Source organism: Pipistrellus hanaki, assembly GCF_964339955.1.
Source record: "Pipistrellus hanaki genome assembly, chromosome: 14".
Taxonomy (NCBI): Eukaryota; Metazoa; Chordata; class Mammalia; order Chiroptera; family Vespertilionidae; genus Pipistrellus; species Pipistrellus hanaki.
In genome coordinates this window covers 33,204,868-33,231,157 of record NC_140516.1, presented here as the reverse complement: position 1 = coordinate 33,231,157, position 26,290 = coordinate 33,204,868, and the positions used below count along the sequence as shown (strand labels likewise).

The following is a 26,290-nucleotide window of genomic DNA, read 5'->3' as shown; positions in this document are numbered from 1 at the left end:
TAATTAACTTCTTTTAATTCTCCCCCCCTTTTCTTAACTTTGTAAGATGGAAGAGAGGATTGAAAAATGGAAAAAGATATAGTAAAGAATAAAGCAAAAGAAAGAATTTGGGGATGAAATTGCCTTAAGACTGACAGAGAGGAACTTAATAGAATCTAAGCTAGAAGTTTTAACAGCTTAACTTAGGGATGGAGCCCGGCTGGCATGGCTCAGTGGTTGAGCGTTGACTCATGAACCAGGTCAGGATTTGATTCCTAGTCAGGGCACATGCCAGGTTGTGGGCTCAATCCCCTGTGGGGGGCATGCAGAAGGCAGCCAATCAATGATTCTCTCTTACCATTTATGTTTCTATCTCTCTCTTCCTCTCCATTCCTCTCTGAAATCAATAAAAATATATATTTTTTTAAATTAGGGATGGAATCTTCAGACGTTGGTGGAAAGACCTGCAAGTCTGTCAGACACAGTATAAGTATATACATGTCAGAAGCAGCAATTCAACTGTAAAACGGAGCCATCCATGTCCTATGTAAGGGAGTCCTTACTTCACAGACTGTCTAGGCTTATGTCTTCAAAACAGGTGAAATGTGCTAGGCAGTTTTAGTGCCATACTCCCAAAAGGGCTTAAAAGGGAGTAAAAGGGAGTAAAAGACCTAGCCGGTTTGGCTCAGTGGATAGAGCGTCGGCCTGCAGACCAGGGTTCTGAAGGGTTCGATTCCGGTCAAGGACATGTTCCTCGGTTAGCTTACAGGTCCCTCCCCAGCCCAACCCTGGTCAGGACATGTGCAGGAGGCAACCAATCAATGTATTTCTCTCAAATTCTCTTTGTCTTTCCCTCTCTCTTCCGCTTTCTCTAAAAATCAATGGAAAAATATCCTCAGTGAGGATAAAAAAAAAACAATAAAAATAAATAAAAGGGGGTAAGAGACATTACAGGATATAACTGCACAAGGAGCTCAGGAAACATGGGGGAATTGTTAACATGGCCAAAGCCTCAGCAAAGAAATCACTAATGTAACTCGAGTCTCTCAGTCTGTTAAACCTCACAGCTCTCAGTCTGATTCTGGGCAGAGAAAGGCTCTCAGACTTCCAGGGCAAAGGTGGAGGGAAGGGAAGCGACTGCTCTTGGTCTCCATTCTGAGTATGTATGAGGCAGAAAGGGACAGTTGGAGATTACCAACTGAAGATGGAGAGTAAGTCAAATCTAACCTTTATTTATCCTACAGAAAACCCCTTACAAATTTGTGTAAATATTTTAAATCAGAGAAATTAACAAGCCATTTCAGATGGCTGAAAATATTTTGCTGTTTGACCTACCAAGAGCAATGCCTTTATGTTGACTAGCAATGACGGACTTATACCAGAAGTGGAAGGGTTATCTGACAGGATATAATCAGGTACCTGGAAAAACGGGACCCCCGTACTTGAGGAACAATCCACACTAGCATCTGCAGGTGGCTCTTGATTTACAGGTTCTTCAATAGTGTGCTCCAGAACTGCCTTTTCTTCTTCTGAGTCCTAAAATAAGAAGCTGGATCGGTGATTAAGTCCAAGAGCTTAAAAATCTTCCCACAAGTCAGGGGAATCTTCTTCTTTGAAAATAATACAATAGCTCTGGCTATTGTAAAATTACCGTATTTCCCCGAAAATAAGACATCCTCTGAAAATAAGACCTAGCGCATGGAAAGATAAGACATCCCCTGAAAATAAGACCCGGCGCAACTTTGGAAGAAAAAATTAATATAAGACACTGTCTTATTTTCGGGGAAACAGGTATCAACAAGTGAATCTAAAAACCAAGGGAATTAAAAAACCTGATGAACAATATTAACTGATGAATATAACAGAATCAGAGGTACAGAAGGGGAGTGGACTGACAATTCTTGGGGAAAAGAGGAGTGGGGGGGTGCGGGAAGAGACTGATCATAAACTGTGCACCTATGGATGAGGACAGTGGGGGGTGGGGAAAGGGCAGAGGGTGGGGTGGGAACCTGGTGGAGGGGAAAAAAATGAGGAACTTTTGTAATAATATGAACAATAAAGATTTATAAAAAAAAAGGAAAAGAAAAAAAAAAGTAGATATTATTATTATTATTATCCGTTAGTCTAATTATAAAAAATGTCCAGATTAAAAGAAACACATTTAGCCGAAACCGGTTTGGCTCAATGGATAGAGCGTCGGCTTGGGAACTGAAGGGTCCCGGGTTCGATTCCAGTCAAGGGCATATACCTTGGTTGCGGGCATATCCCCAGTAGGGGGTGTGCAAGAGGCAGCTGATTGATGACTCTCTCTCATCAATGTTTCTAACTCTCTATCTCTCTCCCTTCCTCTCTGTGAAAAATCAATAAAATATATTTTAAAAATAAAATAAATAAATAAATAAATAAATAAAAGAAACACATTTAATGGTCAGAAAACTGTTATGAATGAGATATAGAGTAGAATTGAAAGGAAAAGAATAGTCAGCCTGCGGACTGAAAGGTCCCAGGTTCGATTCTGGTCAAGGACATGTACCTTGGTTGCGGGCACATCCCTGGTAGGGGATGTGCAGGAGGCAGCTGGTCGATGTTTCTCTCTCATCGATGTTTCTAGCTCTCTATCCCTCTCCTTTCCTCTCTGTAAAAAAAAAAATCAATAAAATATATTTAATTAAAAAAAAATAAAAGAATAAAATTCTCCATGTGAAATCAATGACATCAAGTCTATAGGAGTTCTAAAATTATGATTCTTTAAATTTTACCTGACTGGTGTCTTCTGGATTGTTTTCTGAACAGTTTAGCATCGTTAACAGCTCAGGCTGTTTCCTTTCCAACTGATCAAGGAGCAGTTCACGTGGTTCAGTTCTCACCAGTGTTGATGGATATAAGTAATTTTTCCTCTGTGGTGTTGTACCTTTAGTAGACAACATTTAAGTGGGAAAAAATGAAGTGTGGGTTATAAATAAGATTTTTTTATTAGAAATTATACTAGTCTTGTCACCTGTTAGAATATATTGCTTACAACTAACAATATTTCCTAACTTGACAACTGATCTTAGACACAATTTGTTTTCAAGATTCAATCTATCCCAAAACATAAAGTTTTTACATCTCTGAGGCTATACAAACTATGTGTTATAGGCTTTAAAAGGAGTCAGCCCTCACCAGTTTGGCTGAGTGCCTTGAGCATTGGCCTTCAGACTGAAGGGTCCCAGGTTTGATTCTGGTCAAGGGCATGTACCTTGGTTGCGGGCACATCCTCAGCAGGGGGTGTGCAAGAGGCAGCTAATCAATGTTTCTCTCTTTTCGATATTTCTAGATGTTCCTAACTCTCTATCCTTCTCCCTTCCTCTCTGTAAAAAATCAATAGAAAATATATATATTTTAAATTAAAAATAAATTCTCAGAGTCAGAATGTTCTGACAAATGGCAGCATTTTTAGAATAAGAGTAGTTTTCTCAACATGATCACTTTGATAGGGATAATCATTTCACTGTAAATTTGGTGGGAGCTAAATATTAACCAGTTAAATTTCTTTATAATGAATTCATACTCTCATAATTTACATGAGCATTTACTTTTTGTTTGCTTAACATTTATAGTCCTAATTTTTTGAAAAAAATATTACAGGACTCTTGGGGAATAAATACTTAACATCAAATCATTTTATAACTGCTTTAATTTAACATAAAATTTACTGAGTTTTTAGTAAATTTCCAGGGTGGGCAACATTTACCACAATCCAATGAATAACTCAATTACTCATCCTGTGCTAAATAGCTTGTTAAACTTTCTTCCAAACTGGCTTCCCTGAATCAGTATAGCCTACAGTGACATTTGTAACCTCTGACCTCCCAAAATGGTGATCCATAAATTCCAATCTAACAGTCCATGACAAAATGAGAGATATACATATCAAAATGCAGCCCTCGGTATGCCAAGGTTGCAGGTTCAATCCTTGGTCTGGGCACATACAAGATTCAACAAATAAATGCATAAATAAGTGGAACAACAAATAAAAGTTTCTCTTTCTCTTCCTCTCTCATTCTCTAAAATAAAATTTAAAAAATAATAAAATATAAAGAGAAAAGAAAAAGGAAATGCCACAGTATGATAAGCTTTGCATTAAAATAGACTTATTTAATTACATTCCTCTATTGTTTTTAAAATAGCTTTTATGAGCTTTATAAAGAGAGGAAGGAACAAGGAGACAGAAACATTGATGAGAAACATAAACATTGTTCAGCTGCCTCCTACACCCTCTCACTGGGGACCCAGCAAGCAACCCATGCGCCCTGACTGGAAGTGAACTGGTGCCCTCTTGGTGCATGGGTCAACACTCAACCCACTAAGCGACACAGGCCAGGCTCTAATTTTTATATGAACAAAAAAATATAGGAATGTAATTCAATAAATTATAGCTCTAGATAGATGGTTCATTTTGTTTTTATTTTTAAAATATATTTTATTGATTTTTTACAGAGAGGAAGGAAGAGGCATAGAGAGCCAGAAACATCGATGAGAGAGAAACATCAACCAGTTGCCTTCTGCACATCCCCTACTGGGAATGTGCCCACAACCAGGATTTATGCCCTTGACTGGAATTGAACCCAGGACCCTTCAGTCCGCAGGCCAAGGCTCTATCCACTGAGCCAACATTTTGTTTATTTTTAAAATGTCCTCTCTTAAGTCAAAGCCAGTTCCCAAAATTTTAGTAAAATTTTGCTGAATTATTTTATGATGCCCAAATTTTTAGGAGTATATATGTTCCCTATATCATTATATTTAATGCTTAAAGCTATTTTAGGGTTCTAATATTTCCATATTTGAGTTGATTACATGTAATGGTAAATTCCTATCAGGCTGTGGCAGGATCTAGTTTTCCTAAACATCTGGCACTATATAAGGTTGAATTCAACTTTAAAAATTTTACCAATTCTATTTCCCTCTTAAAGTACCTGTTGGGATATCCAGCTTCAGATCCTGTTGCAGAAAGCAGTTGAGCTTAGTCAAACCAATTTTTATGGTTTCATTAAGTTCTAAACTTTGTGCCATTAATTTTTCTTCATCAATATTTATCTGACCAAGAAAACTGTTACGGTGGTTCTCATTAGCTTCTTTATGTCCACTTAATTTTTCAGTAATCTCTGAACTTGAAACCTCACAATTTTGGTTTACAACCTGTAAATAATGCAAATGAGCTTTTATTATTAAAATCAAAGTTATCAGCGTTGTATTCAATACATCTTTCCCCCTTACCTTGATATTTTCTATAAAATGTTTTAAAAACACATGCAAAAATAGAGAATTAACACCTCTGTATTCATTACCCAGCCACAACATTTATCAACAAATGGGGTTTTAATCAAATAAGTTTGTCCATTTACTCCTTTTCCGCTCGGGATTTTTTTTTTAAATTTCTTTATTGATTAAGGTATAACATTATTTATCCTCAACCTCCTATTTAACCCCCTACCACTCCCCAATCATACCCCCACCCCCTTTTGTGCTCCTGTATCATTTCATCCATTTACTTCAGCATATATTGTAAAGTGAAGAGCTTTTCAAGGCCATTCTCACATCAAAAAATTTAACACTAGTTTCTTTACATCTAATGTCTCAAGTGTTTTTCACAACTTGTTTGTTTGAATCAGCATTATCATTGATATGTCTCAAGGAGGTCCTATATAATTTATCATCCAAACGGAAATATTTTGCAGAGTGAAAGGGCCATTCTTAATAATTTCCTAGTACAAAAGATGTATAAGAGGACCAATCCAGACAAACTAGGACTTAAGCCCTCTAGTCTTCATAATCTTTTGATGAGGTTTATCCTTCCTCATACTTTTCTCTTTGTAAAATAACTTGTTGTTGAAGAAACCAGGTCTTTGATCTATTGAATGACCTCAAATTCTGGATTTGGCCAATTGCATCTCTATGCAATATTTTCATGTTTGTCTGTCCTGGGACCCTGAGTCCGCAGGCCGACGCTCTATCCACTGAGCCAAACCAGTTAGGGCTGTTCTCTATATTTTCTACAAACTAGTTAGATCCAAAGGCTTGATCTAAATTAGGTTTAATATTTTGGCAAGAATATTTCATGTGTAGTACTGAAAGCATATAATACCTGGTTGTATTTCTTATGTTATGATTAATCAGTGGGTTTGGGTGCAGTCACCAAAACATTTTTCTCCATCCTTTACCCTGCTAAACCAAGACAGAATTCCTTCGAGACAGATGTATACTCAATTGTTTCCCTTTATAACTAGTTTTCAGAATAATGCATTGCTTCCCTAGCATGTTCCAAAGAAGGCCTATGAATTCATGAGTTTTAATGTATTTGATGTATTTTAATCTATTGTAGCAAACTCTTTCTATGCTCAAATTACACCATCTTTAAATACAGGCGTTTCATCAGGTATGAAAGTCTTTTTGACATAACCCCACTAGTCTTCAATAGCTTCCTTATTGTTTGGTATGACAAGATCTCCAGGCCCATCTGATTCATTTCCTGCTTCAAACCTAAAAGCATCTATTTCTTCATTAGCCCTGGTTCCTTTTAGTGAAAATAACTTATGTAGTGGAAAATACTTAAATTCTTTTACTAATTCCTAAGATTATTAGTGAAATCCTGTTATTGCACAGAATGAAAAACCAAGCCAACAAAGGGTTCATGTAAGTGTTACGTTCAAACAAACCTACAAATCTTATCCAGTATCCTCTGAGCAACCAGAACAACATCCTAAATACTTTAAGCAGTAACAGATTTGAATGTACTGAAGAAAAGTAAAAGGCATATAAAAGTGGAAGGTATTATACATCAAAAGATAGAGTCCCCTTATCTGAAGGAATTAACAAGTCAAAAAACAAGGATATAGATCAAACATTAAATAATTTTGAGATCTAGGAGACAAAAACATGAAACAAGACCATATATAAGTTATACTAACTATAATATACCTTAAAATGTTGTCATTTATTATATTTTTAAATGTCTTTTGTTTTTAAACCAGTCCTTAGCCAAGAATATTTCATTTATCTCTATTTTCCCCAGGTAGGTTCCAGTTCCAAAGTTATTACCTGCAGTAAGTTCTGAATTTCCTCTTCCCTTTTATGTAAACCAGATAGCCACTGCTCAGAAAAACCAAGCGCGCTTGTGTTCAGAGCCTCACATCTCTGCTCAATGTCTTGAGATGTTATTTCAAGGTTGCTATTGAGTTTATCACAGTGTTTTGCACACTCTTCAACCAATTTTGTACCTTCTTGGTTAAAATGCCTGAGTTCCTGTGATAAGCCATCAAAATCAGCACAAAACTTTGAGCTGTGAGAAGTTGTTTTGCTGATTATATCCTTAGATTTCCTATAGGAAAAGAGACCAACATTGTCAAAATGGAAAACTTAGACTCAAAGGATACACAACTTGCCCAAGGTCACACAGCTCACAAATGGCGTATTGAAACCCGGCTTGTCTGGCTCCACAGCCCTTGTTCCTGCTAGTCTCCCACCGGGGAGAAGGAATGCTTGGGTCAGTGTCTCTTCACAGCAGACTGACATCACAGCTGCCATTAGATGACCTTGGAAGATATCTTTTCTCATAAGGCCTCCTCCAGATATGATGCTTTACTTCTACCTCTTAGATTACTAACAATACAATTATCAAAATGAAATCTGTCCACATGTTTTATTTCTCCTACTGGATTATGTTATCTGAGGGCATCTACAGCCTCTAGTCTAATCCCTAAATGGTTCACAGTCACTGTGTTCTTTTACAGTTTTGCCTTATTTATGACTTAAAGTCATAAAATTATAAACTTTGTAAAATAAAAAATTAACTATAAAGCTTTCTAATAATTATAAGAAATGATAGAAAGGGGGTGCTAATCCAAGGAGACAAGAAAAGATTTTATTTGAGGTAATGGGAACACGGTGCAATATACAGGTCTTAGAAAACCTCACCTAAAACCTATATGTTCATGTTGGCCAATGTCAATTTAATTAATAAATATTTAAAAATAAAGAATAAAAAAATTTAAACCCATCCAATGTGGCTAAGTGGTTGAGTGTCGACCTATGAACCAGGTGGTCATGGTTCGATTCTCAGTCAGGTCACATGCCCGGTTTTCTAGCTCAATCTCCAGTGGTGGGTGTGCAAAAGGCAGCTGGTCAATGATTCTCTCTTATCATTGATGTTTCTACCTCTCTCTCCCTCTCCCTTCCTCTTTGAAATCAATGAAAATTATTTTTTTAAGTTAAAAAATAATATTGGTGTGACAAACTATACACACAACACAAATGTAACCTTTACATAAAACTGTCAGTTAAAATATACATTTAAAATTCATGTGGCTTCCTCCTCTCAGTCAGGTTCCCTGGAATAGCCTTCAAAGTCACCATAGTATAGGACAGGGGTGGGGAGCCTTTTTTTCTGCCAAGGGCCATTTGGGTATTTATAACAATATTCAAAAGCCATACAAAATTTTCGACTTAAAAATTAGCCTGCTATATTTGATCAAATGTTTAACTAACTCACCCCTAATGCCTTGGCAGGGCCAGACCAATGATTTTGAGGACCTAATATGGCCCTCAGGTTAGATGTTCCCCACCCATCGCTATAGCACCACAGAATTAAACTGAGGAATGAAAGTTACCATCTATCACCACTAGATGGTACACCATGTGAGTAAACCAAGTGAGTAAGTGTGTGTGTTAAAAACCAAAGTTCAACCACAGATTAAGTGGAAATGATCGAAAAAAAAGTGTTTAAGTGGTAAACTTGGAGACTGTCAACACCAACGTATGCCCTCAAGGAATCACAACCTCGTAGGAAGATGAAGCTTATTCAGAAGTGACTGCATACTCTGATAGTAAATGCCGAAAGCAGGTCTCAAACTTCAGTATACATAAATCTCACCTAGATTCTTGGGCCCTGTGCCTGCACACAATGCCCCTTTACATGCACACAATGCCAGGAAGATAGGAAAAATGACTTGCTTAGGCCTTCAAGTATACCATGGTTCCTTTCCCTTCCTATTTCAATCCTACTCCTAGTATTTCCTTTAAAGCTATGGAATAAGCCAGAAGTCCTAAGTCTAGACACTAGGAAAACAAAGCTGGGAAACACTTTCTAGATACAGATTCAAGAAAGAAAGGTTCAGAATGGAACATGTGCCAACCACAAGACTGAAAAACAGATGACAGGAGTTCGGTAGTAAGACAGGTGCTAGCCAGAATTCTACAGCAGCTCCATTCAAGAGAAATATAATGTTGAGTCACATATACAATTAAAAAACTTGTAGAAAGCAACAAATGAAAACAAACACCTTCACAGACACAGACAATAGTATGGTGGTTAACCGAAAGGAGGAGGAATAGGAAGGGAGAGGTTAAAGAGAGTAAAGGGGTCCCCCAACTGAGGGACATAAATATTCTAGTCCTGAAAAAAAGGAAGGTCATGAAAGACAAACTAAACAACTGTTCCAGATTAAAGGACACTCGAGACATGACAAATGCAATGCATGATCCTGGATTAAACCTTGGACCAGGAGGAAAATTTTTTCCTTTTCCTATAAAAAACGTGAGAAAATTGACAAAATTTGAATTAGGTGTGCATATTAGGTAATAACAGTTATCAATATTAATTTTCTGATTAAAAATAATAATTACACTAGGCTTATATAAGAGAGTATCCTTGTTTTTAGGAAATACACATTAAAGTATTTATTGGAAAGTATGCAATTACATCTATAATACATTCTCAGCTAGTTCAGAAAAGATATATATATATATATATATATATATATATATATATATATATATATTAGAGGGGGGGACATAATGAGAGGAATGAGAATTATAAAGCAAACATGATAAAATCTTAAATGAGAAACTGGGTTGAATGTTTTTGTATTATTTGAAGCTTTTTATTCTGAAAATAATTTTAAGCAGAGAAAAGTTAAATAGATTTTTAAAACAACTTACTGCTCAGTATTTTTTTGGACATTGTGAAGTGGTTTCTGGATGTTTTCACACTTTTCCTCCAAAGCACAAAATCTCTCTCCCCAAAGGTTGATTAACTGGCAAAGTTCCTACAAGAAAGGTGTGGAAAAGATTGAAATTATGACACTTGAACTTTTTTTCTACCTTGACATGAAGTATTTTTTCATAAGTGAGCTTTATATAAATTCCTTATAAGAGATCTTTACCTGTTTCCCACAGAGGGAAGCAGTGGAGGTTGATATTAAAAGGATTTCATAAGAATTAAAAAATATTAGCAACTATATATCTCTTAACAACCAAATACATTATGTTTTTAGAACCACTTTGACAGATACATACAGTTGCTTCTTAACTGATGACAATATTGGTAGGAAAAAGTAATGCTGACAATCTCATCAGTCAGGCAATCCAAAATTTTTAGATTTTGTTATCAATTACTATAGCTGAAACATTTTACAGATGACATTAGTAAAATGTCAATAGTACTGAGTATTACCTTTGCTCATGCTTGGCATCTTTCAAAACAAGCTCTTATAGGCTTACAATATGCTACTGACTTGTAGTAAAAACCAAGGAAGAGCTGAAAAGGCACCCAGCCTTATTCACTGTTCAGTCCATCTTTGAATACGACATCAGCTGATAAAACATATCTAACACTTTGATTATGAATAAAGTCTTTCAGTATTTTTACTAGTCTCAGAGTAGAGGGAAATGCAGATATTACCAGATTTACCTATATGTAAATAGGTGTTCAGAGTTTTACATAACTGTTTTGTTAGTGTTCACTTAGTAAACTTGCTTCCTTAAACAGGGAAATCAACCATCCATGCTAAAATACTTTTCAGATCATAGGTATTTTGTTTTTAAACATTTGATTGCTAATTTTAACATTTCAAAACAGCTAATTTATAAAGAGTTGATCTTTATAAAATACATACATAAAAAATTCTAGGCAGGTTTAAGATAAATTTCCTATGCAGAGGGTATTAAGAAATTGCTGCAATTTCAAATTGTAGGAATATATTCAAGAAATATATAGAAGATCCCCTCAAAAATAAATGCTTTTCAGGCAATATAATCACCAACAGCACCACTGTAGGATGATCTCAATACTGCTTAATGCCCTAGTCAGTGGTCGGCAAACTGCGGCTCTCGAGCCACGGTTTGCGGCTCTGTTGACTGAGTTTGCCGACCACTATCATATACTACCTTTATCTCTTTGCAAACAATATGCCACAATTGCCTAATCCTCACATCTTCCAACTACATGGTAACATTTAGTCTAGTCCAGTGGCTTATATATTTTTTAAAAATACTGTGAGGTGCTGAAACCGGTTTGGCTCAATGGACAGAGCGTCGGCTTGGGGACTAAAGGGTCCCGGGTTCGATTCCGGTCAAGGGCATGTACCTCGGTTGCGGGCATATCCCCAGTAGGGGGTGTGCAAGAGGCAGCTGATCTATGACTCTCTCTCCCATCCAAGTACTAACCAGGCCCGACCCTGCTTAGCTTCGGAGATCAGACGAGATCGGGCACGTTCAGGGTGGTATGGCCGTAGACTATGACTCTCTCTCATCGATGTTTCTAACTCTGTATCTCTCTTCCTTCCTCTCTGTACAAAATCAATAAAATATATTAAAAAAAAAAAATACTGTGAGGAAAATATATTTTTAAAAAATACTGTGAGGGCTCTTTGTTTCCTCATTAGAAAACTGAGCTAGTAATAAATCCTGTATTTATATTGGTGGGAGAAATTAAACACTAAGTTGCTCAATAAATGTTAACTATGATTTTTACTAATTTCTGATAGTAATCCTTTCTCTGATAAGTTTCATTTTAAAGTTGCTTTATTTCTTACCTAAAAATCTTGGATATGTTATTCTTCTCATTTTTGGTGATATGGATATGAATTCCCTCTCCCTTAAAAGGAATCCTTCACTACCCACTACATTATGTCAACAGTTTCACTGACCAAAGAGTTCTTCCATGTAGTAATAACTTCGCTTAATAAAAGTTTAGACATTCAATACACTAAAGAATAGTTTACATAGAGAAAGAAAAATCATGAATTACATTTGTAATCAATAGAAATTAAGAATTGTTTTAATTTATTACAATTTAAATTTCTGACATCGAGGGAAAGAAACTATAAGAGGAAAGCAGGGCATAGTTTATGAAAGTAACTATACATGTTACCACACACAAAAAATAATTTATCAAGATGTAATGTAGACATGCAGGCTCACTCAAAATGCTTACATGTAGCAAATCCTCAAATATTAACTGATCAATAAAAGTATCCTCAATTATTTTATATTGATTACCATTATAAGCAATAGCGGCTTTGGTATTTTCAGGTTTCTAAAATAGTTAAACATTCAGATTGTGTAACAGGGATTATCAAGTTAAAGATCATAACATTTTCTTTTTTACACTCCCCACATCACCTAAATAAAATACCTGTGAATGGGTTTTCTTTATTGTCTTTAGTTCTTTCGTTAAATTTTCACATTGCTTCTGTGATTCAGCCAAGGAAGAAATTGTATTTTCTTGTAGTTCATGTAGATTGTCACACAGTGTACTGAGAAAGCCATCCATTTCCTTTTTCTGATCTTCTATCTTTGAAGAAAGGTAATTAATTACTTTCTTATTTTAAAAAAAGTTATTTGTGTTTTTTTCAAAAACATACAAAATAGAAAAGGTAGACAAACTAAGCGAAGTCTCTCTCTCCAGCTTCTAGAACCCCAGTTCCATTCCCACCTGAGATGATTGCTAACATTTTTAAATACTTCCAGGCATTTTATATATAACTAGGCATGTAAGCATACATGTATAGATGCATTATCTTCCTCAACCACCATATGATAGCATGCTATATGTTACTTTGCCAACTTAAACATTTATCTTTATCATTCTCTCTAATTTTTCTTAGCCATCATTCTGCTGACTACATCAATGGCAGAGAGTATCTTAACTCCTCCCTACTCTAGATTCCTTCTCAGAACCCATGGATTTTATATGTAAATATCCAGGTGTGGTTTCAGATAGTTTCTTTTCTTTTAAATAACAATTTGATTTGGGGATAACAACATTTATTACCTTATTAGCCACTGTCAGTGAAGTTTTGAAAATATGCTTTAGTTGACTATTGATTTTCAGTACAGCCAACACAGTGGGGGATAAAATTGTTTCCAGTGAACTTAGAAGGTCAGTCTTAAGTACATTCTGTTTTAAAAATAAAAACAAACAAGGCTTAGAAAGAAAAATAATATTTTCACTTCCATAAATGTGGTTAAATGTCTTAAATACTGTTAACTAAACAACACATATTAAAATCATATGTGTCGCCAAAACCGGTTTGGCTCAGTGGATAGAGCATCAGCCTGCGGACTGAAAGGTCTCAGGTTCAATTCCGGTCAAGGGCATGTACCTTGGTTGCGGGCACATCCCCAGTAGGGGGTGTGCAAGAGGCAGCTGATCGATGATTCTCTCTCATCAATGTTTCTAATTCTCTATCCCTCTCTCTTCCTCTCTATAAAAAAAATCAATAAAATATATTAAAAAAAATATTTACTAACAAGCAATGTCTGAAGTACAGTTTTACTTTCTTCTGCTAATGACTGTTCTTCTAATATCATATTAGAAATCTGAGAAACATGTTTAGACACATTTTCTGGAACAGATGAGAGAGATCCAAGTGCTGTTGTAGTAATGGTGTCTAATGCAAAAACACTGGAAGACAGCAGGTTACCTGTAACCAAAAAAAGAAAAAAAGATGTGGACTTTAGCATTAACATATTTAAATACAGTTTGAACTACCGTGGATTGGCAAAATTTTATCTCTGTTGTGGAAATTCATCATAACAAATAAGCTTAACATAATTGTCTCACTATATAAGGAAACATTTTAAATATAAATTATATTTGTTCTACAGTATTCTGTAAACAGTTGACAAATCTGTAGTATATCAGATCCATAACTATAAATCACAGTAAACAAAGAACTAGAATACTCTAATATTAATCTCTAACTAAAAGTAATATACAGTAAGTTAGAAGGCGTTATAGAAGAAAAGAAAAACTAGAAATCAATAAACAAATTTTATAGCACTTGGCTTAAAATGACTAGACTCTAGATGACTTAAACAATTCTTACATTTCTGCATCTCCCAAATTTTCTATAATGAGGATAATACTTCCATAATAAATAAACTAATACTTAGGAGGTTTGTGCCCCCCCCCCCATGAAGATAACAACAATGGTTTGATTTAAAATGATAGATATACATATTCTGACAATACAGCAAACATGCAAGATGTATATTCTCAAAAGAAAAAAGATGCAAAATGCTTATGTACAGAAAATTTCGAGAAACTCAAAAAATTTAACAGCAGTTTCTATAGAGAATAAGACAGGGTCAAGGTTTAAAGGACTTTTACTTCTAAAAGTTTATACACTTAGTTATTGTTTAATAAACATGTTATTCTATAGAAAACAGGACAAAACAACCCACGTAAGATTTGTTTTCATTTGAAGGCAGTGAAAGCATTAATTTCTAGTCTGAACATAGTGTGTGCACTAGAAGAGCTAGTGACACTATCACCCAAATTTTTTTATTTTAAACTATCTTTTAAAATTAGTCTCCCACTAAACATACAATGATTATAATCATTAGAAATGCTTGAACTTACCAAACAAGGTCTTGTGAACTTCCAGCATGGTCTTTTGTTTTGAGCTGCCATCCCTTATTAATTCTTTCATATTATTAAAAAGGCTATTCAGATTTTTGCCAAAAATATCCTGAGCTTCTGCATTGTGCTCATCAACTGCCTTCTTACGATCCAGTTTGGAATGGAGACCGGATACATCTTTTGTAGTTTCTTCAACTGTGTCAAGCAACTATGTATTATTTTAAAAAAATAAATGTTGATAAGATGGATATGACAAAAGCCGTCTAAGAAAGTATCTGTGCTACATAAGGATTGCTCGCATTGAGAACTTGAAAGTTTTATATATTGCATCAGAAGGAATTTTAAAACTCATGCTGATTTACCTGTTTATTTCCCCTTCCTAGCCATCTAGACAAGGAAAACTGGTTTTGCCAATTATAGTAATTATACTGCCCTACAAGTTTTTTGCATATTGTGTGTTCTTATTTCCTCAAAAATATACCTAATAAAATATTAAAAACTTTCAACAACTCCCATCATTAGAAGATCTTAAAATCTTGATTTCTGATTAACTCCAATCATGACCATAGGAAAAAGTATTACATCATTATTATAAATGTCCATAAGGAATATTAAAATCATGTTCTACTTTCAAAACTTCTGAAAGATTTTTCCTTAATCTAGCATCTCCATGAGGAAAATTTAGATGAAATAAAATAACATTTTTTAAAATGGACAGAAATGTGAATATGGGGTGAATAATAGAATTTCACAACTAATGCTACAGACAACAAAATAATTTACTTCTACCCATTCACTAATTCCTTCAATGTAAATACAATCAAAACAAAGGCCAAACCTTGCTGGCAGTATCATGAAGCTTCTTCTCAGTGCTTTCCAAAACTGACGACACATACTCCTCTTTCACAAGCTGTAATTTAGTTTCTTGTAAATGTTTTTGAGTGGTTTTAAGTTCCTGTGTCTTACTTTGCAGGTCAGATTTACACTGATCCAGTTCATTTTTATTATCCACGAATAATTCTGTAACCTAAATATAATACATTAAACATTTTTTAAAGAATTAAAGTGCTGAACTGATTGGTAAGACACCTAGCTAGTTCATAATATAATATTAGAAGAACCAAATTATTTCCATGCAAAACTGTAACAAGTTGTAAGTTTCCAGGTAGGTTAGTACATTTTATATGGCATCTGGTTTCTTCCTGTAAGTTAATTAAAAACAAATAAAACAGGTCTAGTGTGATGGTATTAATTCTTCGGGATTTATCCAACACTGCCTGTGTGAGGCTGGCACAAAAGGATCAGGTCTTTACATCCATGTTATTTAACTTCTGTTTTCTCCCAACATCCCATTCCCTCATCTGATAAACACATTAATGAAAAAGTCTCAGCACTCACTATTTTTTTTTTAATATATATTTTTACTGATTTCAGATAGGAAGGGAGAGGGAGAGAGAAACATAAATGATAAGAGAGAATCATTGATCGGCTGCCTTCTGCATGCCCCCTACTGGAGATGGAGCCCACAACCCAGGCATGTGTCCTTGACTGGAATCAAACCTGGGACCCTTCAATCCACAGGCCGACACTCTATCCACTGGGCCAAACCAGCTGGGGCTCAGCATTCACTATTTAGCTTGACCAAAAAAGTCACACATTTCAATTAATTTATTGTAATGTTGCATTGATGTGTCAAAATAGTTTCTGCTCTGACCTAGCTCAGTTGGTTAGAATGTCATCCTGATATGCCAAGGTGGAAGGTTCTATCCTGAGTCAGGGAACATACAAGAATCAACCAATGCCTGGTGGGGTGGGTCAGTGATTGAGCACTGACTCATGCACTAAGGGCCATTAGTTCGATCCCATTCAGGGCACATGCCTGGGTTGTGGGCTTATTCCCCAGTGAAGGACATTAAGGAGGCAGCCAAGCGATGTTTCTCCTCACCTATATTTTTATCTCTCTCTCCGTCTCCCGTTCTCTCTCTAAAATCAATAAAAACATAGTTTAAAAAAAGATTCAATCAATGAATGCATAAGTAAGTGGAACAACAAATCGATATCTTTCTCTCCCCAAGTTCCTATCTGTAAAATCAATCAATAGTTTTAAAAAATTTTTAATAGTTCATTACAATTGTGACAAAATTATGATACAACTTATTTTCAGTATATGGGTCAGCCCCATATACTAAAAAAAAAAAATCTTCAAAGTATAGATCCCTCACATTCTGAAATTTTCTTTAAATATTTGCTTTTTACATAATATTCAATATTGTTTGGAATGCTTACCCTACTTAGCTCCTCCTCAAGGGCACCAATTTTTTCAATCAATTCTACAATCTGGTCTTCTTGAACAGTTAGTTTTCCATTCATGGCTCTGAAATAAAGTTTAATATAAATTTAACAATTAGCATTTTTGTCCTAATTCCTAAGCAATTTATTCTAACACAATTGTGGCAGTTATACATCAGCTTTGCCATTTGTCACTATCATAAAAATGATGCCTAGGTGCCAATAAACAATACACACAACTCGCAAAAAAAAATGAATGTATTCTTTGTCCTTGTTTAATAATTGTTTTCCCGTTATCTCCATTTTGAAACCGAGAATCCTTATTGTGTGTATATAAAATTTGAAAGCAATGAAGCTAACAGAGGAATACAACTCACATAAAAAAAAGAGATAGGGGGGAATACAAGCTAAGTGTCTGTAATCAGGAATATGGAGCATAAACAGGACACAAAACTGGAGAACAGAATTAAAGTATGGCAGAGCAATTACACTTCTCACTGCCTACTATACCCAATTATACCACAACACACATGTCACCATCAAACCACCACAGAAATCCTCAGGAGAGCAAAGGATTATTCTCTAGAGCAGATCCTCAGCCTCAGCACTACTGACAACATTTTGGACCAGATAATTCTTTTCCACTTTAATGGGTCTCTGATTTCTTAAGCATTAGCAAGTTTCAGAAGTGAATGCTGTCTTTTGTATTCTTTATCTTCCAGTTCCTTCATAACGGTCAACAATTTTTTTTTCCGTATTGTGCTAAATGGCACAGATTCTTTTGTGAGTACAGATTTCCTCAAATTATTACCTGGAGATGTTGTTTATTAAAGAAAAAGTTGGAACTGAGGTACAAGAGGAGAATTAGTTCTAACAGTCTTTTTTATTGTTGTTCATCCTCACCCAAGGCTATTTTTCCATTGATTTTTTTTTTTTTTTTTTAAAGAGAATCGGGAGGTGGAAGAGAGAAAGAGAAAGAGAGAGATTGGTTGCCTCCCACATGTGCCCCAACCACCAAGGTCAAACCTACCTTGGGTGTAGGATCAAACCTACAACCAAGGTATATGCTAACAGTCTTTTAACTTTTCTTTGAACGAACTACTCCAGGGCTTTACAAGAGTGAACAGATTAGTGGTTGCCGGAAGTTACGGATCACTGGAGAAGAACGTGGATATGAATATAAAGGGTCAGCAAAAGGGAGATTTTTGAGATGATAGTTCTGAACTACACAAATATACAAACTTGAAAAAATAATAGATTTATACACATACACTGTACCAATATCAACTTCCTAGTTTTGATAACGTAGTCAAGTTACTTAAGAGGTAATCAATTGGGGAAACTGGATGGGAAATACATGGAACCTCTCTGTACTCTTGTGAATCTGTAATTATTTAAAAAATAAAAACTAGCTCTGGCCGGTGTGGCTCAATGGTAGAGCGCAGGCCCTCACACGGGGTAAGGGCATGTGCCTGGGTTTCAGGCTCGTGCCCTACCCCAGGTGTCTCTCTCTCCTCCCTTCTACTCTCTCTAAATAAATGAAAGAAAAAAAAAGTTAATATAAAATCTTTTTAAATTGTTTGATAAGTACTTGTTAATATCAAAAGAAAAATAAGCACTGTAAAAAGAACAACAAATAAAGATTTTATTTACTGTCAAATAAGTAAATTTTACTTCCAACAGCCTGTTATCAGAAAATACTTATTCTTAGAAATTAATTTCCATAGCTAATGGCTTACCTAAAATTCTCCTCAGAAATGTACACCCCATTCTTTTCCCGGGCTGCAGTAAGATCTCGTTTCAGACGCTCTATCTCTTCTGTATATTCCTACACAAGAAGAATATTGAAGGTGTCAATATAGAACAATATTTTAAAATTTTGGTTTGGGGACGATATAAAAAATATAAAAAGTTAGCCCTTTTATCTTCTTTAAATCATAAAAATGTATGATAAAAAATAACAGCCATACTTTTCATTCAATATTAACCTGTACAGAATAGTCTTTCAACAGCTTTCAAAGAGCCTTTAAATGTACTCATTATAACAATATGGGCTTCTGAAAAAACACCACACAACCGCCAGCACCCAGGTTGGTCTTCACGGGACATTTCACATTAAAAACACACCAGGATTTTTTAGAGAACTATCTGACTCTAGAGTTGGGGCAAGAAACATTTAAGATGAACCTAGGACATTTTGTCAAACAAAATAAAAACAAAGCTAAAAGATTTTAAGATAATGAAAAGGGCTCAAGAAATCACTTGGAGCCCTAACCGGTTTGGCTCAGTGGTTCAAACATTGGCCTGCAGTCTGAAAGGCCAAGGGCATGTACCTTGGTTGCAGGCATATCCCCAGGGGATGTGCAGGAGGCAGCTGGTCAATGTTTATCTCTCATTGATGTTTCCAACTTTCTATCCCTCTCCCCTCCTCTCTGTAAAAAATCAGTAATTAAAAAAAAAAAAAAGAAGAAAGAAAGAAATCACTTGGAGAAGTTACCATAGGTCAAAGGAGAAACAATTTGACCATCACTGAGGATAATAGCTACAATGGATTAACACAAAAATTTTAAGTCCATGAGTTTATAATGACATTAAGTAGGCTAGAAAACCACTCTGGCCAGGTGGCTCAGTTGGTTGGAGCATTGTCCCATACACCAAAAGGTTTTGGGTTCAATTCTCTGTCCAAGAGGCAACTAATCTCTCTCTCTCTCTTCCCTCCCTCTCTTGTCTCCCTCTCTCTCTCTCTCTTAAAAAAATGTTGGGGTTTTTTTTTTCCAATTAAAAATCATATCCTCTGGTGAAAAGAAAGCAAGCTAGAAAAATCAATGCATTATTATCAAAACTGCCAAATAAAGGAAATAAATCAAGCATTTTTCCTGCCTTTCTATAAGTATACCCTAGGGCAGTGGTCGGCAAACTGCAGCTTGTGAGCCACATGCCCTTTGGCCCCTTAAGTGTGGCTCTTCCACAAAATACCGTGGCCTGGGCGAGTCTATTTTGAAGTGGCATTAGAAGAAGTTTAAGTTTAAAAATTTGACTCTCAAAAGAAATTTCAATCGTTGTACTGCTGATATTTGGCTCTGTTGACTAATGAGTTTGCCGACCACGGCCCTAGGGTAGCTGAAGGCAAGTTCCTCATTATAGAGGTGGTCCAGCAATTAGTTAAGAAAAACTGAATTAGAAAATTACCATTTTATAACCCTTAAAGAACTAATGGATCAACTCATTGAATATCATCAATTTCTTAAAAAGATTAAAAAGCAGTCTATGTGCTTCCTGGTGGGAGAATATACCACCACCCAAGAAACAGTTTTGCCAAAAATACACAAATAAGATTAAACTGGAATCTATGAAACCTCACGATCCAAAAAATACAAAGAACAGAACATGTCAAAAGATACTACAAGGACAAAAAATACAGGTACTTCCACAAATAAATTAGAGGAGCAGTAAAAGGTGTAAGGAGAATCAATGTACATGAGTGGGTAAAGAAAAGCTCTGATACATTCACACAACAAAATACTTCTCTCGGCCATAAATGTAATTATACCCTAACGTATAGTAACTATATATGTTACCCTTAAGTTGTAAATAAATAAATAACCTTTTTAAATGTAAACATTTTTAAATTTTCTGATTTAATAGAACTGGGAAAGTCAACATGTTAGCATTAGAAAAAATATTTTAACATACAAGGTATTTAGTTTATATTATTAAATGAAAAGCCCTACCACAGGCAATTTAACAAATCTTTTAATAATTACTGCAATTTTTTATTTTCACATTTATCAAACAAGATTACATTACTCCACAAAAATGCATAGTTACCTTAATAAGGGCTTTTTTGGTCAGTTTCTGGTTAACTTCAGGCTTATTCAGTATGTTCTTTGCTCTATGAGCATATTCCAATGTACTCAGAGTTTCCTGTGATGAAAAGACCAATTACTAAAGATACTATGAGAATGTAGTTCTGTTACCTAATATGTACTATAAAATAACTCATAAGTAATAATTTATGGTTATAGCTAATCTGAAAATCTACCACTAAGACTATTATACCCAATTTTTAAAAAAGAGATTTTTCAAAACATCCCTATCTTTTTCCTTTCTCCTCAATGTTTAGGGTATTTAACTTCATAATAACTTGATCTAATAATTTTTTTAATTCAATCAACTGATGAATAAACAAAATGTCCTATAACCATACAATGGAATATCACTCATCCACCAAAAGAAATGAAGTACTGATACATGATTCAATATGAACAATGAAAACATTATGGTAAGTGAAAGAAGCCGGTCACAGAAGAACACTTATTGTATGATTCCATGTATGTGAAATATTCAGAGTAGGCAAATCTATAGATTAAGAAAAGTAGATTAGCCAAAACTGGTTTGGCTCAGTGGATAGGGCGTCGGCCTGTGAGTGAAAGGTCCTGGGTTCGATTCCGGTCAAGGGCACGTACATTGGTTTCGGACACATCCCCTGTGAGGGGTGTGCAGGAGGCAGCTGATCGATGATTCTCTCTCATTGATGTTTCTAGCTCTCTATCCCTATCCCTTCCTCCTGTAAAAAAATCAATAAAAATATATTAAAAAAAGAAAAAAGAAAAAAAAAAGAAAAGTAGATTAGTAGTAACCAAAGGCTGGGAGTTGGGGCAGATTGGGGTGATGAAATATTTTAAACTTAGATTTTGGTAATGATTGCACAGCTCTGTGAACATCGTGAATTTTATGGTATGCGAATCATATCTCAATAAAAATATTTTTTAAGTACAGGAGAATTAGAGACCTTATAAAGTTTTTCTAATTCCATTCAAAATAGATGATTATTACAATAAAGTAAGTCAATTCTGCCATCTTTGTTGCTTCTTTTGGTTTTCCCACCTATTCCAACACACCCAACCCCACCTTCACTATTCTCTAAGCAGTCTAAACACTAACATTCACTTAACTTCTAACTCCTCAATTAAATCTCTATATCCCATGTAACCATATACTGCTAATGACCACAGCCATTTTCTTTGAAGACTGTGTGGAAAAAGCCAGTAAGATTAAAAACTCTGCCAGGAAGGAGAAAGACATTTTTTTCGGTGGTGTCCTCCTAAATGTGTCCATATGCAATGCCCAGATTCTCTTCACTATAGTACAGAATACAGCCGATGGGTGAACTTTTAAAACGAGACAGCACCCTGGCCAGGTGGCTCATTTAACTAGAGCATTGTCCTGTGCACCAAAAAGGCTGCAGTTTCAATTCCCGGTCAGGGCACATACCTAGATTGTAGGTTCAGTACCCAGTAAGGGTGTGTATGGGAGGCAGCCCATTGATGTTTATCTCTAAGAAAATTAAAAACAAACAAAGAGCCTGGCTGATGTGGCTCAGTGGTTGAGCATTGACCCATGCACCATGCAGTCACTGTTGTGATCCCTGACCAAGGCACATGCTTGGGTTGCAGGTTCAATCCCCAATACGGGGCATGCAGTAGGCAGCCAGTCGATGTTTCTCTCTCATAGATGTTTCTATCTCTCTCTCCCTCTTCCTTCCTCACTCTCTTAAAATAAAATAAAAATCAATAAAAACATTTTAAAAAAAGAATAAATAAAATAATGTGATAGCTAAATAAGAATTACAGCTGCTACACTGGCAGATACTATTCAAAGGGCTTACCTCAATATTAAGAGATGCAGGAGAAATTGTAGCAATTATAGATGTTCTTGTACGTCCCCCAAGAGAATCCTGGAGGATTCTGGTTAGTTTAGATTCTCGGTAAGGAACATGCGGTGTTCTTTCTACAAGAGCAGTAATAACTCTTCCCAAAGTCAACAGGGATTGGTTGATGTTTCCAGCTTCCCGAGCTCTCTTATCCACTGCTCCAGAACGGCCAATGTTTTCACTTCCTGCAAGATCAACCTTGAATAAAAAAAAAAAAAAAAGGTTGTCATTCTATTGGATTTGGACTTAAGATGTTCATTCTCATATTATAGATAATATATTAAGTCATCAGCAAAGTAAGTTTTCTATAATAATAACAACCCACTACAAAGCTAATAACCAGTGACTATAAAAATATTGTCTAGAAGTACAAAATTTCAGGCTGCTCTCTGAAGGGATCAAGAATAAAATAATACGCCGAAACCGGTTTGGCCTGCGGACTGAAGGGTCCCAGGAATGATTTTGGTCAAGGGCACGTACCTTGGTTGAGGGCACATCCCCAGTGGGGGGAGAACAGGAGGCAGCTGACTGATGTCTCTCTCTCATCGATGTTTCTAACTATCTCTCTCCCTTCCTCTCTATAAAAAATTCAATAAAATATATTTATTAAAAAAAAAAAAAGAAGAAGAAGAAGAGAACTACCAATCCCACTTCTGGGTAAATATCTTAAAGGAATGAAATCAGTATTCAAAGAGAGAGCTGCACGCTCATGTCCTTTGCATTACTCAGAATAGCCTAGATGTGAAAACCTAAGTGTCTGTCAATGGATAAATAGGTGGTATAGACACACAATGGAATATTATTCAGCCATGAAAAAGAAAATTCTACCACTTACAAGAACATGAAGGAACTTAGAGGACATTATGCTAATTGGAAAATAAAAACAGACAGAGAAAGACAAGTATGACCTCACTTGTATGTGGAATCAGCGAGGAGGGGGAGAAAGTTCAACTCATAAAAAAGGAGAATAGAATAATGGTTATCAGGTACAGAGAGGTTAGGAAGATACGGAGAAGATGCTGGTCAAAGGGTAAAGACCTTCAGTGTTAAGGTGAGTAAGTTCTGATATACAGTAGTACAGTTAATAATACTATACTGAAATTTGCTGGGAGTAGATCCTAAGTTTTGTCATAAAAATAATGATAATAATAACAATAATGATAATGTGAGGTAATGAATGTGTTAATTTGATTGTAGTAATCCTTTTACAAAGAATATGTATATCGAATCTTCACACTGTCCACTTTAAATATATAATTTTATTTGTCAATAAAGTTGGAGTACAAACACAAGAATGAAACAGTGGTATTAAGATAGATGCTTACCAAGTTCAACTTCCCAATTTTAACAAGCTCCTCTCCATCAATTGTAGTTTCTTTCATATGTATTGTAACAGAGAAAACGGAGTGGGAACGACTAGAAAAGAACAAGTTACCCAGTCATTATAACACAAGATATTATTTGATTTCTACAAAATATTAAAAGCAGCCAAGAAAGATCTAGATCTACAAAAGTAAAGAAAGATAGTATCTGCCCTAGCCGGGCACATATAAGAATCAACCAATGAGTGTATAAATAAGTGGAACAAATCAATACTTCTCTCTCTCTCTCTCTCTCTCTCTCTCTCTCTCTCTCTCTCTCTCTCTCTCTCTCTCTTTCTCTCTCTCTGTCTGTCTGTCTGTCTGTCTGTCTGTCTCAAAACCAATAAATAAAAAAGAAAGATAGCCCTAACCAGTTTGGGCTCAGTGGATAGGGCACCAACCTGTGGACTCAAGGGTCCCAGGTTCGATTCCAATCAAGGGTATGTACCTTGGTTGCAGGCACATACCCAGTAGGGAGTGTGCAGAAGGCAGCTGATTGATGTTTCTCTCTCATCGATGTTTCTAATTCTCTATCCCTCTCCTTTCTCTCTGCAAAAAATCAATAAAATATATTTTTTAAAAAAGATAGTACCTCACAGGAGGTTTTTGCTTTCTTGTACCTACTGCCTGTAGAATACAATAAGAAGCTACTTGAAAACACCCTAAAAAGACTCAGGAACTAGAATCCCCAGGCACCTCTGAAAGCTGGATGTCGGGTAGGGTTGGGGACAGGTGCCTGATGTGTCAGAGGGGAAGGCTTGCAATAAATCTCCCTATTCTTAAGAACCATCTGAAATATGTCATCACCATAAATTCAAACAGCTCCAGGCAAGCCATCACAGTACTCCCCCAGTGTCAACTGCTATAAAAGTCCACTGCTCTGCTTCGAGAATGTTATCAGAAAGGTAATTCCTTTCCCTGAATAGCAGAAATAGTAAGTAGCAGTGACTACCAAAACACTACATGATAATCAGTTAGATTATAAAGTGTTCCAAAGTATATCTTATGATTTATATTGACATTTGGCTTTTATCTGAGAGATACAAAAATTATACAGCCATGCACAGCTTAATGACGGGAATATGTTCTGAGAAATGCATCATTAGGCAATTTATTGTTATGTAAACATCACAGAGTGTACTTACACAAATCTATTACGGTATAGTCTCTACCATAATTGAATGTGCTATACTTTTATACAACTGGAAGCACAGGTTTGTTTATACCAGCATTACATAATGCTTTATTTCTACACTTGTTGACAGATAAGGTATCACTACATGATAGGAATTTTTCAGATCACTATGGAACCATTGTCACATATGCAGTCTATCAATAACCAAATGCTGTTATGTGACTCATGACTATATACAATAAGACACCCAAAAACATCTTTCCTTTATGTATCAATGACATTTGGAAACATCATTTTTTATTAATGACACTACTGTTGAGAAATATGGTAATTTTCTTATTTGGACTTTTCATGTTACTTGAAAATTTTTTACAATAAATACCATTTTTACAAAACTTAATTTAAAATTACTGAAAAGGGGATAGGCACAATCTATAATAATAAAAGCGTAATATGCTAATTAGACCAGATAGCTGAAAGACGTTCCAGACATCATTCTGGATGAAGCCACCATGGTGGGGGCCGAGGTAGAGGTGGTTAAGGGTGATCAGGCAGGCAGGCAGAGTGGTTAGTAGTAATCAGGCAGGCATGTGGTTAGGAGCCAGCGGTCTCAGATTGCAAGAGGGTGCAGGTTGGGCTGAGGGACACACACACACACACACACACACACACACACACCTCTGTGCAGGAATTCATACACCAGGCCTCTAGTATAAACATAAACTGTAAATCTAAATCATCATATACATTTCATGTTTTTCTACCATTATTTACCCATTCCTAATCTAACATTGTGTAATTATTGAAATAAAACACATATATCAACTCTGTTTTGGAAATTTTAATTGCCTTCTTTTTATCATATACATTCATAAAAAGAGATCTTTATTCCAAAATACATATTTTTTTAAAAGGAGACCCAAAATATACAAATTAATAAAATAATACAAATTTTGAAATATGGTTTCATTGACTTTTTTTGTTTTTAGAGAGAGAGGAAAAAAGAGGGAGAAACATAATCAGCAGCCTCCTATACACGTCCCGTCCATGGATCAAACCTGCAACCCAGGTATGTGCCCTGACCAGGAATCAAACAGGCCACCTTTTGGTACATGGGATGATGCTCAATC

General features: G+C 35.6%; 1 protein-coding gene across 1 annotated transcript in view; it reads right to left on the bottom strand.

Annotated features, from left to right (window-relative positions):
* The window catches only part of KIF11 (kinesin family member 11), a 40,655-nt gene that overhangs the window by 1,950 nt on the left and 12,415 nt on the right, over window positions 1-26,290 (bottom strand). The window contains exons 7-21 of the mRNA XM_084904313.1: window positions 23,990-24,080; window positions 22,620-22,862; window positions 20,780-20,875; window positions 18,691-18,779; window positions 16,949-17,036; window positions 15,501-15,689; window positions 14,663-14,870; window positions 13,549-13,721; window positions 13,070-13,195; window positions 12,431-12,589; window positions 9,955-10,061; window positions 7,057-7,336; window positions 4,935-5,157; window positions 2,739-2,890; window positions 1,399-1,515 (exon numbers count right to left, since the gene is read on the bottom strand). Coding sequence (XP_084760439.1) covers window positions 1,399-1,515; window positions 2,739-2,890; window positions 4,935-5,157; window positions 7,057-7,336; window positions 9,955-10,061; window positions 12,431-12,589; window positions 13,070-13,195; window positions 13,549-13,721; window positions 14,663-14,870; window positions 15,501-15,689; window positions 16,949-17,036; window positions 18,691-18,779; window positions 20,780-20,875; window positions 22,620-22,862; window positions 23,990-24,080 — 2,341 coding nt within the window. The remainder of the gene's footprint in view (window positions 1-1,398; window positions 1,516-2,738; window positions 2,891-4,934; window positions 5,158-7,056; window positions 7,337-9,954; window positions 10,062-12,430; window positions 12,590-13,069; window positions 13,196-13,548; window positions 13,722-14,662; window positions 14,871-15,500; window positions 15,690-16,948; window positions 17,037-18,690; window positions 18,780-20,779; window positions 20,876-22,619; window positions 22,863-23,989; window positions 24,081-26,290) is intronic.